The 15,131-nt window shown below is 39.1% G+C and overlaps 2 protein-coding genes across 2 annotated transcripts in view; both read left to right on the top strand.

The window, feature by feature from the left end:
• Nucleotides 1-15,131, top strand: part of FAM104B (family with sequence similarity 104 member B) — a 628,193-nt gene that overhangs the window by 150,434 nt on the left and 462,628 nt on the right. The window lies entirely within an intron of this gene.
• On the top strand, nucleotides 195-1,489 carry LOC126946570 (prefoldin subunit 3-like). The gene has a single exon (XM_050777093.1). It carries the CDS (start codon nucleotides 224-226, stop codon nucleotides 815-817), a length of 594 nt encoding a protein of 197 aa, XP_050633050.1. The 5' UTR covers nucleotides 195-223; the 3' UTR covers nucleotides 818-1,489.

The raw sequence follows: 15,131 nt of genomic DNA, 5'->3' as shown, positions 1-15,131 counted from the left end.
CAGAAAAAATATATCTCAAGAAAGGAAAACTACAGAACAATATTCTATATGGACATAATGGAAAAATCCTCAATAAAATACCAGCAAGACAAATGCAGCAGCATGTAAAACGGATTATGCACCATAACAAAATGGGATTTATCCCAAAAATCCAAGAGTGATTCAACATACAAAAATCAACCAATGTAGACGACTTCAAAAAATATTGGAGTAGATCCCCAAGATGGCGGCCGCTAAGGACAGTTGTGGCAAAGGAGAAATGGCCACAGGGAATGGGCGGCGGCTCCACCTGGGGATTCCTGAGGCCGTGTTTGTGGAAGATGTAGATTCCTTCATGAAACAGCCTGGGAATGAGACTGCAGATACAGTATTAAAGAAGCTGGATGAACAGTACCAGAAGTATAAGTTTATGGAACTCAAACTTGCTCAAAAGAAAAGAAGGCTAAAAGGTCAGATTCCTGAAATTAAACAGACTTTGGAAATTCTAAAATACATGCAGAAGATAAAAGAGTCCACCAACTCAATGGAGACCAGATTGTTACTGGCAGATAACTTGTATTGCAAAGCTTCAGTTCCTCCTACTGATAAAGTGTGTCTGTGGTTGGGGGCTAATGTAATGCTTGAATATGATATTGGTGAAGCTCAGGCATTGTTGGAAAAGAATTTATCGACTGCCACGAAGAATCTTGATTCCCATGAGGAAGACCTTGACTTTCTTCGAGATCAATTTACTACCACAGAAGTCAATATGGCCAGGGTTTATAATTGGGATGTAAAAAGAAGAAACAAGGATGATTCTACCAAGAATAAAGCATAATGCTGGCAATTAAAAATGTGGTTCAGTTTTCCAAACATGTTATCTTAAATACCCCTTTATCCTTACAGGTTGACATAACTTTGAATGTTTTAACAGCAAGAATTTTAAGAAAAGATAAACATCATTTTATTTATTTATAAAAACAAAATTAGTTTCAAATATTTTTGACATTGTGGTTTTTTTCCACATTTCTCAGCAAAGCTAATGGTATTTTAATCATTATTTTTGCCTGTCATAAGAAAACTCTTAGCTGAAATGGCCGAAAACTGTGAGACATGCTATGGAAGCTGAATGTCGGACACTAGCACGTTTACTTTTTCCCTTTCTAATTGGCTTATGTTACTCCCACTTGATGTGGTTAAACCATTTTAGAGGTAGAGAAGATAGACAGTTTGAATATTTTTGAACTTGTTTTTCTTTGGTATATTTAGGACTTAGTGGTCCTCTGTTGCTATTGTCTTCTATAAGTGGGGCTTCATGACTCACTGCTTAACAAATAACTATCTACTATGATATTCTGGACATTTCAGGAAATAGTAATTTGCCTTGTTACACAGTAAGGGGGCTATTAAGACAACATTTTTTCTAACCTCAGATAAGTGCAGTGTCTTTGCAATGCCAACATAAGGGAGATCTTGGCCAACGTGAAATAAAATTACTCATTCAAAACTCTGCCTAAGATGATTTTGTAGTTCTTAACAATTCTCCAAAGCGTCTTAAACAGGAATATTAAGATAAATGTAAATCTGCAATGGCTGAAAAGAGTTGTGAGCTTTTTTATTCATGACAAAACCTTATAGGAATCGTAAAAAAAAAAAAAAAAAAAAAAAAAAAAAAAAAAAAAATACCCATAGAAAACTACTAGTACATTGGTCAGTTCTGGGTGATACAGATTCTGATAAAAACATAAATGTATTAGTTCATCTCTGTGTAGCAAAAAGTACACTTATACAATGTTTTGTACTTGTATTTCATGATATTAAAACAGTGATGCTAAAACTAAAATAAAAAAAAAATTTGCTAAGAATGATGGATTCCAGCTGCATCCAAGTCCCTACAAAGGACACAAACTCATCCTTTTTTATGGCTGCATAGTATTCCATGGAGTATATGTGCCATGTACCCTACAACTTAAAGTATAATAATAATAAATAAATTAAAAAAAAATTGGAGTAAAACACTTAAAGAATCAGTTTTCCAGTGCAATAGCAGCTAAGGTGGGGATGGAAGTCCATGTTTCTCATGTAGATGGCTGACATCTGGAGACTAATATGGACCTTTTTCTTAAAATGTTGAGGTTGTGTATTTTGACCTTTCTGCTGATTTCCTGAGGGACTGGCCACAAAGTCTGTCTTTTGCCACCTGCCCCCGACTACTGCTTTCTGGGCAGTAGTAGCATCTGTTGAAATATATAATCATACACATCCCATTAAGACAAGCAGCTGAGAGAATTTAAGAACCCTGAAACAGCAGGCTACAAAGCAAGGTTTTACTCAGGAAAACAGAGTGAAAAATGCATGTGCATGCACAGGGGAGAATGCATACTTAGAAAGCACCTGAGTGACCCCTAGGATTCCAACTTCTGGTGGATCTGTGGACTCCACACAAGTAGAAGTTGAAAGGTAAAACAAGATCCCAAGCAGCTTGGTTTAGCATAGAAGGAACACCCTAGTAAAGAGCTATGCTTCAAAGATTGGGAGAGTACTAATTTTTTTTAACCATGTGGTTCCAAATGTTTAAAAAAGTTTCTGTTGGGTCATTGATTGACCATTGAGATAATAGAACAGAGATATTAGTGACCACACATGACAAAAAATACAATCTTTACAAAAATAGTTTTAAAAATTCACTAAACTAATGGATGATTGAAGTCATCAAAAATCAACAAAAGCAAAGCCAGAGAGTAAGGAGGAGAATCTAGTTTTTAAAATTACTACACAATAATATTTAAAACATCCACATCTCAACAAAAAATACAGGGTACACAAAGAATTAGGAAAGTATAGTTCATTCACAGGAAAAATATGAACTAACAGAAATAATTCCTGTGAAATTCTAGATATTGAATTTAGTAAAGGTTTTAAATCAACTCTCTTTAAACTTCTCAAAGAGCTAAGAGAAAATATGAACAAATAACTAAGGGAAATTAGGAAAATAATGTGTCAACAAATAGATAATATCAAAAAGAGACAGAAACCATAAAAGGAATCAAATAGAAATACTGGTGCTGAAAAGCACATTAACCGAACTCTAAAAAAAATTTACTAGAGCAATTAAACAGCAGATTTGAACAGGCAGAAGAAAGAATCAGCGAACTTGAAAATAAGAAAATAGAAATTACCCAGTCTGTGATGCAGAAAGAAAAAGAATAAAAGGAAATAAACATTGCCTAAAATACCTATGGGACAATGTCAAGCATAACGTACATATTACAGATGTTTCAGAAGTAAAGAGAGAAAGAGATAGGCAGAAAAAATATTTTAAAAATAATACTCAAAAACAAAATTTGATGAAAAACATAAATTTATACATACAAGAATCTCAACTAAAAATAGGAAAGATTCAAAAAGATTCATACTGAGACACAATATAATCATACTGTCAAAAGCTAAAGATAATGGAAAAATACTGAAAGCAACAATATAGAAGCAACTCATCACATACAAGGTATTGTCAAGAATATTTTAAGAGCTGACTTTCTATCAGAAACCATGGAAGTCATAATGGAAAGCGATGGGTGCTTTTTTAACTAGTTAGGAAAAAAGCTTCACAATCAAAAATTTTATGTATGGAAAAATTTTACTTCAAAAATGAAAGAGAAGTTCAAACATTCCTCAGATAAATAAAAACTAAAGGAGTTTGATGTTAACATATTTGTCTTACAAGAAATGCTAAAAAGGGTCCTTCATGCCAAAAACGAACAACATTAGAGAACAACTTGAAGAAATAGAGGACATCAGTAAAATTAACTTTATAGGTAAATACAAAGACAGTGTTACTGTATTTTTGGCTTGTAATTCCATTTTCCATTTCCTACAAGATTTAAAAGACAAATGCATAAAACTTATGTCTACAACAATATGCACACAAAGTATAAAGATGTAATTTGCCACAAGAGTAATGAAAAGGATAGTAATGTATGGTAAAAGAGATTTTTTATGTTAACAAAGTGGGTATCAATTCAAATGAAGTTGTTATACATTTAAGATGTTAATTGAAAGAAGGGCTCCAGTGGGGCATGCCCAAGATAGCCGAACAAGAACAGTTCCAGCCTCCAGCTGCCAGCATGAGTGACACAGAAGACGGGTGATTTCTGCATTTTCAACTGAGGTACCAGGTTCATCTGGGGTAGTTGGCGCTAGTCCAGGTTCCAGTTGGGCCAGCATGAGTGACAGCACGGGTGGTGATTTCACTGCAGGTCCATGTCCACGGGTGCAGCCAGACCAGCAAGAGCTGAAGCAAGGCGAGGAAGCACAAGGGGGAAGGGAATCCCTTTTCCTAGCAAAAAGAAATTGAGACACACAGCACCTGGAAAATTGGGTAACTCCCACCCTAATACTGCACTTTACCAAGGGTCTTAGCAAATGGCACACCAGGAGATTATATCCCACACCTGACTCAGAGGGTCCCACGCCCATGGAGCCTCCCTCATTGCTAGCACAGCAGTCTGAGATCTAACTGCAAGGCAGCAGCGAGGCTGGGGGAGGGGCACACACCATTGCTGAGTCTTAAGTAGGTAAAAAACAAAAGCTACCTGGAAGCTCGAATTGGGTGGAGCCCACCACAGTTCAAGCAGGCTGGCCTGCCTCTGTAGACTCCTCCTCTGGGGAAAGGGCACAGCTAAACAAAAAGCAGCAGAAACCTCAGCAGAGGTAAATGTCCCTGTCTGAGAGCTTTGAAGAGAGCAGTGGATCTTCCAGCATAGAGGTTGAGATCTGAGAACATACAGACTGCCTGCTCAAGTGGGTCCCTGACCGCTGAGTAGCCTAACTGGGAGACATCCCCCACTAGGTGCAGACTGACACGTCACTCCACACACAGTGGGGTACATCCCTTCCAGAGCAAGAATGAGACAGCAACACTCGCTGTTCAGCAATATTCTATCTTCTGCAGCCTCCGCTGCTGATACCCAGGCGTATAGGGTCTGGAGTGGACCTCAAGCAAATTCCAACAGACCTACAGCTGAGGGTCCTGATTATTAGAAGGAAAACTAACAAACAGAAAGGAAACACAAACCAAATACCCCATCAGTACATCAACATCATCAAAGACCAAAGGCAGATAAAACCACAAAGATGGGGAAAAAGCAGTTCAGAAAAGCTGGAAATTCAAAAAATCAGAGTGCATCTCCCCCTCCAAAGGAACACAGCTCATTACCAGCAACAGAACAAAGCTGGACGCAGAATGACTTTGATGATTTGAGAGAAGAAGGCTTCAGTCAATCAAACTTCTCAGACCTAAAGGAGGAACTACGTAACCAGTGCAAAGAAACTAAAAGCCTTTAAAAGAGAATGGATGAATGGATAACTAGAATAATCAATGCAGAGAAGACCAAAAACAAACTGATAGAGATGAAAACCATAACATGAGAACTACGTGACAAATGCACAAGCTTCAGGAACCAACTTGATCAACTGGAAGAAAGAGTAACAGGGATTGAAAATCAAATGAATGAAATGAAGGGAGAAGAGAAGTGTAGAGAAAAAAGAGTAAAAAGAAATGAACAAAGCCTCCAAGAAATATGAGATTATGTGAAAAGACCAAATCTACATTGGATTGGTGTGCCTGAAAGTGACAGGGAAAATGGAACCAAGTTGGAAAACACTCTGAAGAATATCATGCAGGAGAACTTCCCCAACCTAGTAAGGCAGGCCAACATTCAAATTCAGGAAATACAGAGAATGCCACAAACATACTCCTTCAGAAGAGCAACTCCAAGACACATAATTGTCAGATTCATCAAAGCTGAAATGAAGGAAAAAATGTTAAGGGGAGTCAGAGAGAAAGGTCAGGTTACACACAAAGGGAAGGCCATCAGACTAACAGCAGATCTCTCAGCAGAAACTCTACAAGCCAGAAGACAGTGAGGGCCAATATTCAACATTCTCAAAGAAAATAATTTTCAACTGAGAATTTCATATCCAGCCAAACTAAGTTTCATAAGTGAAGGAGAAATAAAATCCTTTACAGACAAGCAAATGGTTAGAGATTTTGTCACCACCAGGCCTGCCTCACAAGAGACCCTGAAGGAAGCATTAAACATGGAAAGGAACAACTGGTACCACCCATTGCAAAAACATGTCAAAATGTAAAGTCCATTGATGGTAGGAAGCAACTGCATCAACTAGCGAGCAAAATAACCAGCTAATATTGTAATGACAGGATCAAGTTCACACATAACAATATTAACCTTAAATGTAAATGGACTAAATGCTCCAATTAAAAGACACAGGCTGGCAAATTGGATAAAGAGTCAACACCCATCGGTTTGCTATGTTCAGGAGACCCATCTCACATACAGAGACACACATAGACTCAAAACAAAGGGATGGAGGAAGATCTACCAAGCAAATGGAAAACAAAGAAAAGCAGGGGTTACAATCCTAGTCTCTGAAAAAACAGACTTTAAACCATCAAAGATCAAAAGAGACAAAGAAGGCCATTACACAATGATAAAGGGATCAATTCATCAGGAAGAGCTAACTATTCTAAATATATATGCACCCAATACAGCAGCACCCAGACTCATAAAGCAAATCCTTAGAGACTTACAAAGAGACTTAGACTTCCACAAAATAATAATGGGAGACTTTAACACCCTACTGTCAACATTAGGCAGATTAACGAGACAAAAAATCAACAAGGATATACAGGAATTGAACTCAACTCTGCACCAAGAAGACCTAATAGATATCCAAAGAACTCTACACCCCAAATCAACAGAATATACATTCTTCTCAGCACCACATGGCACATATTCCAAAACTGACCACATAGTTGGAAATAAAGCATTCCTCAGCAAAAGTAAAAGAAGAGAAATTATCACAAACTATCTCTCAGGCCACAGTGCAATCAAACTAGAACTCAGGGCTAAGAAACTCAATCAAAACCGCTCAACTACATGGAAACTGAATAACCTGCTCCTGAATGACTACTGGGTACATAACGAAATGAAGGCAGAAATAAAGATGTTCTTTGAAACCAACAAGAACAAAGATACAACATAGCAGAATCTCTGGGACACATTTAAAGCAGTGTGTAGAGAGTAATTTATAGCACTAAATGCCCACAAGAGAAAGCTGGAAAGATCTAAAATTGACACCCTAACATCACAATTAAAAGAACCAGAGAAGCAGGAGCAAACATATTCAAAAGCCAGCAGAAGGCAAGAAATAACTAAGATCAGAGCAGAACTGAAAGAGATAGAGACATAAAAAAAAACTCCAAAAAATCAATGAATCCAGGAGCTGGTTTTTTGAAAAGATCAACAAAATTGATTGACCGCTAGCAAGACTAATAAAGAAGAAAAGAGAGAAGAATCATATAGATGCAAAAAAAAAAAAAATGATAAAGGGGATATCACCACCGACCCCACAGAAATACAAACTACCATCAGAGAATACTATAAACACCACTACACAAATAAACTAGAAAACCTACACGAAACGGATAATTTCCTGGACACTTACACTCTCCCAAGACTAAACCAGGAAGAAGTTGAATCCCTGAATAGACCAATAGCAGGCTCTGAAATTGAGGCAATAATTAATAGCTCTACCGACCATAAAAGTCCAGGACCAGAAGGATTCACAGCGAAATTCTACCGGAGGTACAAGGAGGAGTTGGTACCATTCCTTCTGAAACTATTCCAATCAATAGAAAAAGAGGGAATCCTCCCTAACTCATTTTACGAAGCCAACATCATCCTGATTCCAAAGCCTGACAGAGATACAACAGAGAAAAATTTTAGACCAATATCCCTGATGAAAGTCGATGCAAAAAATCCTCAATAAAATACAGGCAAACCGAATTCAGCAGCACATCAAAAAGCTTATCCACCATGATCAAGTGGGCTTCATCCCAGGGATGCAAGGCTGGTTCAACATACACAAATCAAGAAATGTAATCCAGCATATAAAGAGAACCAAAGACAAAAACCACATGATTATCTCAAGAGGTGCAGAAAAGGCCTTTGATAAAATTCAACAGCCCTTCATGCTAGAAACTCTCAATAAATTCGGTATTGATGGAACGTATCTCAAAATAATAAGAGCTCTTTATGACAAACCCACAGCCAATATCATACTGAATGGGCAAAAACTGGAAGCATTCCCTTTGAAAACTGGCACAAGACAGGGATGCCCTCTCTCACCATTCCTACTGAACATACGGTTGGAAGTTCTGGCTAGGGCAATCAAGCAAGAGAAAGAAATAAAGGGTATTCAGTTAGGAAAGAAGAACTCAAATTGTCCCTGTTTTCGGATCACATGATTGTATATTTAGAAAACCCCATTGTCTCAGCCCAAAATCTCCTTAAGCGGATAAGCAACTTCAGCAAAGTCTCAGGAAACAAAATCATTGTGCAAAAATCACAAGCATTCTTATACACCAGTAACAGACAGAGCCAAATCATGAATGAACTCCCATTCACAATAGCTTCAAAGAGAATAAAATACCTAGGAATCCAACTTACAAGGGATGTAAAGGACCTCTTCAAGGAGAACGACAAACCACTGCTCAGTGAAATCAAAGAGGGCACAAACAAATGGAAAAACATTCCATGCTCATGGATAGGAAGAATCAATATCGTGAAAATGGCCATATTGCCCACGGTAATTTATAGTTTCAATGCCATCCCCATCAAGCTACCAATGACTTTCTTCACAGAATTGGCAAAAACTGCTTTAAAGTTCATATGGAACCACAAAAGACCCCGCATTGCCAAGACAATCCTAAGCCAAAAGAACAAAGCTGGAGGCATCATGCTACCTGACTTCAAACTATACTACAAGGCTACAGTAACCAAAACAGCATGCTACTGGTACCAAAACAGAGGTATAGACCATGGGATCAACAAAATTGATTGACCGCTAGCAAGACTAATAAAGAAGAAAAGAGAGAAGAATCATATAGATGCAAAAAAAAAAAAAAATGATAAAGGGGATATCACCACCGACCCCTCAGAAATAATACCACACATCTACAGCCATCTGATCTTTGACACACCTGACAAAAACAAGAAATGGGGTAAGGATTCCCCATTTAATAAATGGCCCTGGGAAAATTGGCTAGCCATAAGTAGAAAGCTGAAACTTGATCCTTTCCTTACTCCTTATACAAAAATTAATTCAAGGTGGATTAGAGAATTAAATGTTAGAACTAAAGCCATAAAAACCCTAGAAGAAAACCTAGGTAATATTGTTCAGGACATAGGCATGGGCAAGGACTTCATGTCTAAAACATCAAAAGCAACACGACAAAAGCCAAAATTGACAAATGGGATCTAATTAAACCAAAGAGTTTCTGCACAGCAAAAGAAACCACCATCAGAGTGAACAGGCAACTTACAGAATGGGAGAAAAATTTTGCAATCTACTCATCTGACAAAGGGCTAATATCCAGAACCTACAAAGAACTCAAACAAATTTACAAGAAAAAAACAAACAACCCCATCAAAAAGTGGGCAAAGGATATGAACAGACATTTCTCAAAAGAAGACATTCATACAGCCAACAGGCACATGAAAAAATGCTCATCATCACTGGCCATCAGAGAAATGCAAATCAAAACCACAATGAGATACCATCTCACACCAGTTAGAATGGCAATCATTCAAAAGTCAGGAAACACCAGGTGCTGGAGAGGATGTGGAGAAATAGGAACACTTTTACACTGTTGGTGGGATTGTAAACTAGTTCAACCATTATGGAAAACAGTATGGCGATTCCTCAAGGATCTAGAACTAGATCTAGTGACCCAGCCATCCAATTACTGGGTATATACCCAAAGGATTATAAATCATGCTGCTATAAAGACACATGTGCATGTATGTTTATTGCGGCACTATTCACAATAGCAAAGACTTGGAATCGACCCAAATGTCCATCAGTGACAGACTGGATTAAAAAAAATGTGGTACATATGCACCACGGAATACTATGCAGCCATAAAAAGCATGTGTTCGTGTCCTTTGTTTAATGTTGAATATTGGCCCCCACTCTCTTCTGGCTTGTAGAGTTTCTGCTGAGAAATTCGCTGTTAGTCAGATGGGCTTCCCTTTGTGGGTAACCCGACCTTTTTCTCTGGCTGCCCTTAACAGTTTTTCCTTCATTTCAACTTTGGTGAATCTGACAATTATGTTTCTTGGAGTTGCTCTTCTTGAGGAGTATCTTTGTGGCGTTCTCTGTATTTCCAGAATTTGAATGTTGGCCTGCCTTGCTACGTTGGGGAAGTTCTCCTGGATAATATCCTGCAGAGTGTTTGCCAACTTGGTTCCATTCTCTCTGTCACTTTCAGGCACACCAATCAGATGTAGGTTTGGTCTTTTCCCGTAGTCCCATATTTCTTGGAGGCTTTGTTCATTTCTTTTTACTCTTTTTTTCTGTAAACCTCTCTTCTCGCTTCATTTCATTCATTTGATCCTCAATCACTAATACCCTTTCTTCCACTTGATCAAATCAGCTTGTGCGTTCATCACGTAGTTCTCATGCCATGGTTTTCAGCTCCATCAGATCATTTAAGGACTTCTCTACACTGGTGACTCTATTTAGCCATTCCTCTTATATTTTCTCAAGGTTTTTAGCTGCTTTGTGATGGGTTCGAACTTCCTCCTTTAACTCAGAGAAGTTTGATCGTCTGAAGCCTTCTTCTCTCAACTCGTCAAAGTCATTCTCCATCCAGCTTTGTTCCATTGCTGGTGAGGAGCTGTGCTCCTTTGGAGGTGGAGAGGTGCTCTGATTTTTAGAATTTTCACCTTTTCTGCTCTGTTTTTTCCCCATCTTTGTGATTTTATCTACCTTTGGTCTTTGATGGTGGTGACGTACAGATGGGGTTTTGGTGTGGATATCCTTTCTGTTTGTTACTTTTCCTTCTAACAGTCAGGAACCTCAGCTGCAGCTGTGTTGGAGTTTTCCGGAGCTTCACTCCAGACCCTGTTTGCCTGGGTATCAGCAGTGGAGGCTGCAGAATAGCAAATATTGCTGAACAGCAAATGTTGCTGCCGGGTCATTCCTCTTGAAGCATTGTCCCAGAGGGGTACTTGGACTTGTAAGGTGTCGGTCTGCCCCTACTTGAGGGTGCCTCTCAGTTAGGCTACTCTGGGGTCAGGGATCCACTTTAGGAGTCAGTCTGTCCATTCTCAGATCTCAAACTCCATGCTGGGAGAACCACTACTCTCTTCAAAGCTGTCAGACAGGGTCATTTAAGTCTGCAGAGGTCTCTGTTGCCTTTTGTTTGGCTACTCCCTGCCCTCAGAGGTAGAGTCTACAGAGGCAGGCAGGCCTCCTTGAGCTGCAGTAGGCTCCACCCAGTTCGAGCTTCTGGGCAGCTTTTTTTACCTACTCAAGCCTCAGCAATGGTGTGCACCCCTCCCCCAGCCTAACAACACACTCTTATATTACCAGTGGATGAAAGAAAAAAATCACAAAAGAAATTAGAAAATACTTACAGATAAATAAAATTAAAAACACAACATACCAAAATTTATGGAATTTAACAAAAGCAGTGCTGAGGGAAATTTTAGTAGTTTGCACCAATATTTAAAAAGATGAAAGATCCTCATGTCATGCCTAACATGACACCTCAAGAAACTACAAAGAGAAGAGCAAATTAAAATTAAAGCCAGCAGACAGAAGAAAGGAAATAATAAACATTAGATGGGAGATAAACAAAATAAAAAATAGAAAAATAAGAGAATTAATAAAATGAAAATATGGTTCTTTGAAAATAATCAAGAAAATAGACAAACTTAGCTAGACCGACAAAGAAAAAAGACAGAAGATTCAAAATACTAAAATCTGAAATGAAAGAGTAGACATTACTACCAACCTTACAGAAATAAAAATAGTCTAAAGAGAATGCTGGAGAGTCAAGATGGCCAACTAATTGAAGCCAGAAAGAGCTTCTCCCACTAAGATCAAGTAGACTATCTCACTCCAAACAGATTCCCAGAAACAAGACATTGAGAGTGGACAGGCCAGACACAGTGGCTCACATCTGTAATCCCAGCACTTTGGGAGGCTGAGGCAGGCGGATCATTTAAGGTCAAAAGTTCCAAGAGTTCAAGACCATCCTGGCTAATGTGGTGAAATCCCATCTCTACTAAAAATACAAAAATTAGCCGGGCATGGTGGTGAGTGACTGTCATCCCAGCTACTTGGAAAGCTGAGGCAGGAGAATCACTTGAACCCAGGAGAGGGAGGTTGCAGTGAGCCAAGATCATGCTACTGAACTCCAGCCTGGTTGGCAGAGTGAGACTCCCTCTCGAAAAAGGAAAAAAAAAAAAAAAAAAGAGTGGACAGAGTGAGAATGCAGACACACCAGGCTGAAAGGAGAGGAAGCTGAGAACCCTGCACAGGTTTGCCAAGCACCAGGACTCATTCCTGGACCCAAGTGGTCCCCAGAGAAGAGGTGAGTGAAGAACGCATGGAGTGGCCCATTCTCACCATGGACCTCTGGGATCCTAGCTGTGGGAGATCTCACAGCCCTCAGAGAAATCTGAGCTGGCAGGGAGAACTGCCCAGAGAGTTTACAGAAACAGAACTCCAGCCTGCACAGAGCCCAGAGCATTTGGCATGGGAATGGCTTTCAATAGAGCACAGCCATCTGTGCCTATCCCCCAAGGCTCACCATCCTCCTCTAGGTGGCTGTAGCCCTTGTTGGCTTGGCTGACAGATCTAAAGAGAGCAGGGCTGTCGTGCCCATGGGACAAGACCAGTTTGATGTGAGTGTCCCCCGATCTGTTGGCCTCTCCTTGGGATCTTGCCTGATGGCACTCGCTTGCAGCACAGCCTCAGCTTGCCAACAGACATTGCAATAGCTCTTTCACCAGAAGAACCCACCTAACCATTGCAGTACTTTTGCAGACAGACCGCCACCAGTGCACAGCTGTCAGCAGCATGCCCTCACTGGTGCACACCTGCCCACAGCCTTCCCCCAGTAGCATGCACCCACCCACCCTCAGCCTTTACCCGCCAGTGCACACTTGACGATAGCCTCCCTCTGCTGCCTTACCAGCACACACACATGCAGGGACCTGCTATCACCACCCACCACCAGCACGCAAGAGCATAGAGACCCCTAGAGACCCACCAGTGCATGTGTGGGCACAGACCTGCCATTACCTTGCTGGAGCACTTTTGCAAGAGGTCTCCATTGGAGTGTTATTGCTAGTAGACTGGGAATACCTTGGCTCCTTCAGTCCGGCAGGTGCTTACTTCCAAATGACTGCATGAGTTCCCCAGTACTTGTTCTTAACTTGACTGAAATGGCTGAAATGACAGACATAAAATTCAGAATCTGATGGCAAGGAATCTCATTGAGATAAAGGAGAAGGTTGAAATACAATCCAAGAAACACAGGAAAAAGATCCAAGAGTTGAAAGACAACACAGCCAGTTTAAGAAGGAAAAAAAAATCAACTCAACATGGGTTAAACACTTAAATGTAAAACCTAAAACTATAAAACCCTGGAAGATAAATGGTGGGGAGGTGGTATGACCATGCAATGATAGCTTAAGAAAATATTTGGTAGTGATATATCTGTCCCATACTCTAATTGTGGTAGTAGTAGCATAAATCTATACACGCATTAAAATTTATAGAAGTTTACTTTAAAATAAATCAGTTTTACTCTATGAAAATTTAAAAAGGAAAAAGTCTGTGCAATACCACTAAATCAGTACTTGGGGGAAATTTTATAGCATTACATATACATCAATTTTAGAAGTAAAGAGTGGTCTCAACATTATGATTTCAGCATCCACCTTAAGAAAATGGAAAAAGAAGAGCAAATTAAACCTAAAGTAGGTAGAAAAAAGATGACAACAAAAATCAGTGAAATAGAAAGCAGAAAACATAGAAAAATCAATGAACTGAAAAGTTAGTTTCTTTGAGAAGTCAATAAAATTGATGAATCTCTATGCAGATGATCAAGAAAGTAAGACAGAAGACAAATTATCACTGTTAGGAAAGAAAGAGATGGCATTACTATAGATTCTAGAGATTTTAATAAGAGAAGGGAATATTATGAAGACATTCATGCCAATAAATTACACAACTTACATTAAATAGAAAAAAAATCCATGATAGGTACAAACTAACAAAGATGAAATAGATAACTTAATAATTCCACATCTAATGAAGAAATTGAATTTATAGTTTAAAACCATCTCATAAAGGAAACTACAGGCCGAAATGGCTTCACCATTGAATTCTACTAAATATTTAAGCAAGAAATAACGCCATTCCTAAAAATTCTCCCAAAAACTTGAAGGAAAATACTTCTCAACTCATGTTAATCCTAGGTTGAAAAATATTCTAGAATAGGACAAGAATGCCCACATTCACCACTTTTATTCAATAACAATCAGGCAAGAGAGAAATAAAGGGCAACCAAATTGGAAAAGAAAAAGACAGATTATCCCTGTTTGCTGATGGTATCTAGAAAACCCTAAAGTCTTCACCAAAACACTCTTAGATTTGATAAATGAGCTCAGTAAAGTTTCAGGATATAAAATCCACATACAATATCAGTAGCATTTCTTTTTTTTTTTTTATACTTTAAGTTCTAGGGTACATGTGCATAACGTGCAGGTTTGTTACATATGTATACTTGTGCCATGTTGGTGTGCTGCACCCATCAACTCGTCAGCACCCATCAACTCATCATTTACATCAGGTATAACTCCCAGTGCAATCTCTCTCCCCCTCCTCCCTCCCTATAATAGGCCCCGGTGTGTGATGTTCCCCTTCCTGAGTCCAAGTGATCTCATTGTTCAGTTCCCACCTATGAGTGAGAACATGCGGTGTTTGGTTTTCTGTTCTTGTGAGAGTTTGCTGAGAATGACGGTTTCCAGCTGCACCCATGTCCCTACAAAGGACACAAACTCATCCTTTTTTATGGCTGCATAGTATTCCATGGTGTATATGTGCCACATTTTCTTAATCCAGTCTGTCACTGATGGACATTTTGGTTGATTCCAATCTTTGCTATTGTGAACAGTGCCGCAATGAACATACGTATGTATGTGTCTTTATAGCAGCATGATTTATAATCCTTTGGGTAAATACCCAGTAATGGGATGGCTGGGTCACAT

The sequence above is a fragment of the Macaca thibetana genome, chromosome X (genome assembly GCF_024542745.1).
Source record: "Macaca thibetana thibetana isolate TM-01 chromosome X, ASM2454274v1, whole genome shotgun sequence".
Classification (NCBI taxonomy): Eukaryota; Metazoa; Chordata; class Mammalia; order Primates; family Cercopithecidae; genus Macaca; species Macaca thibetana.
The sequence above is the reverse complement of the archived record's forward strand: the minus strand, read 5'-3'. Positions and strand labels throughout refer to the sequence as shown.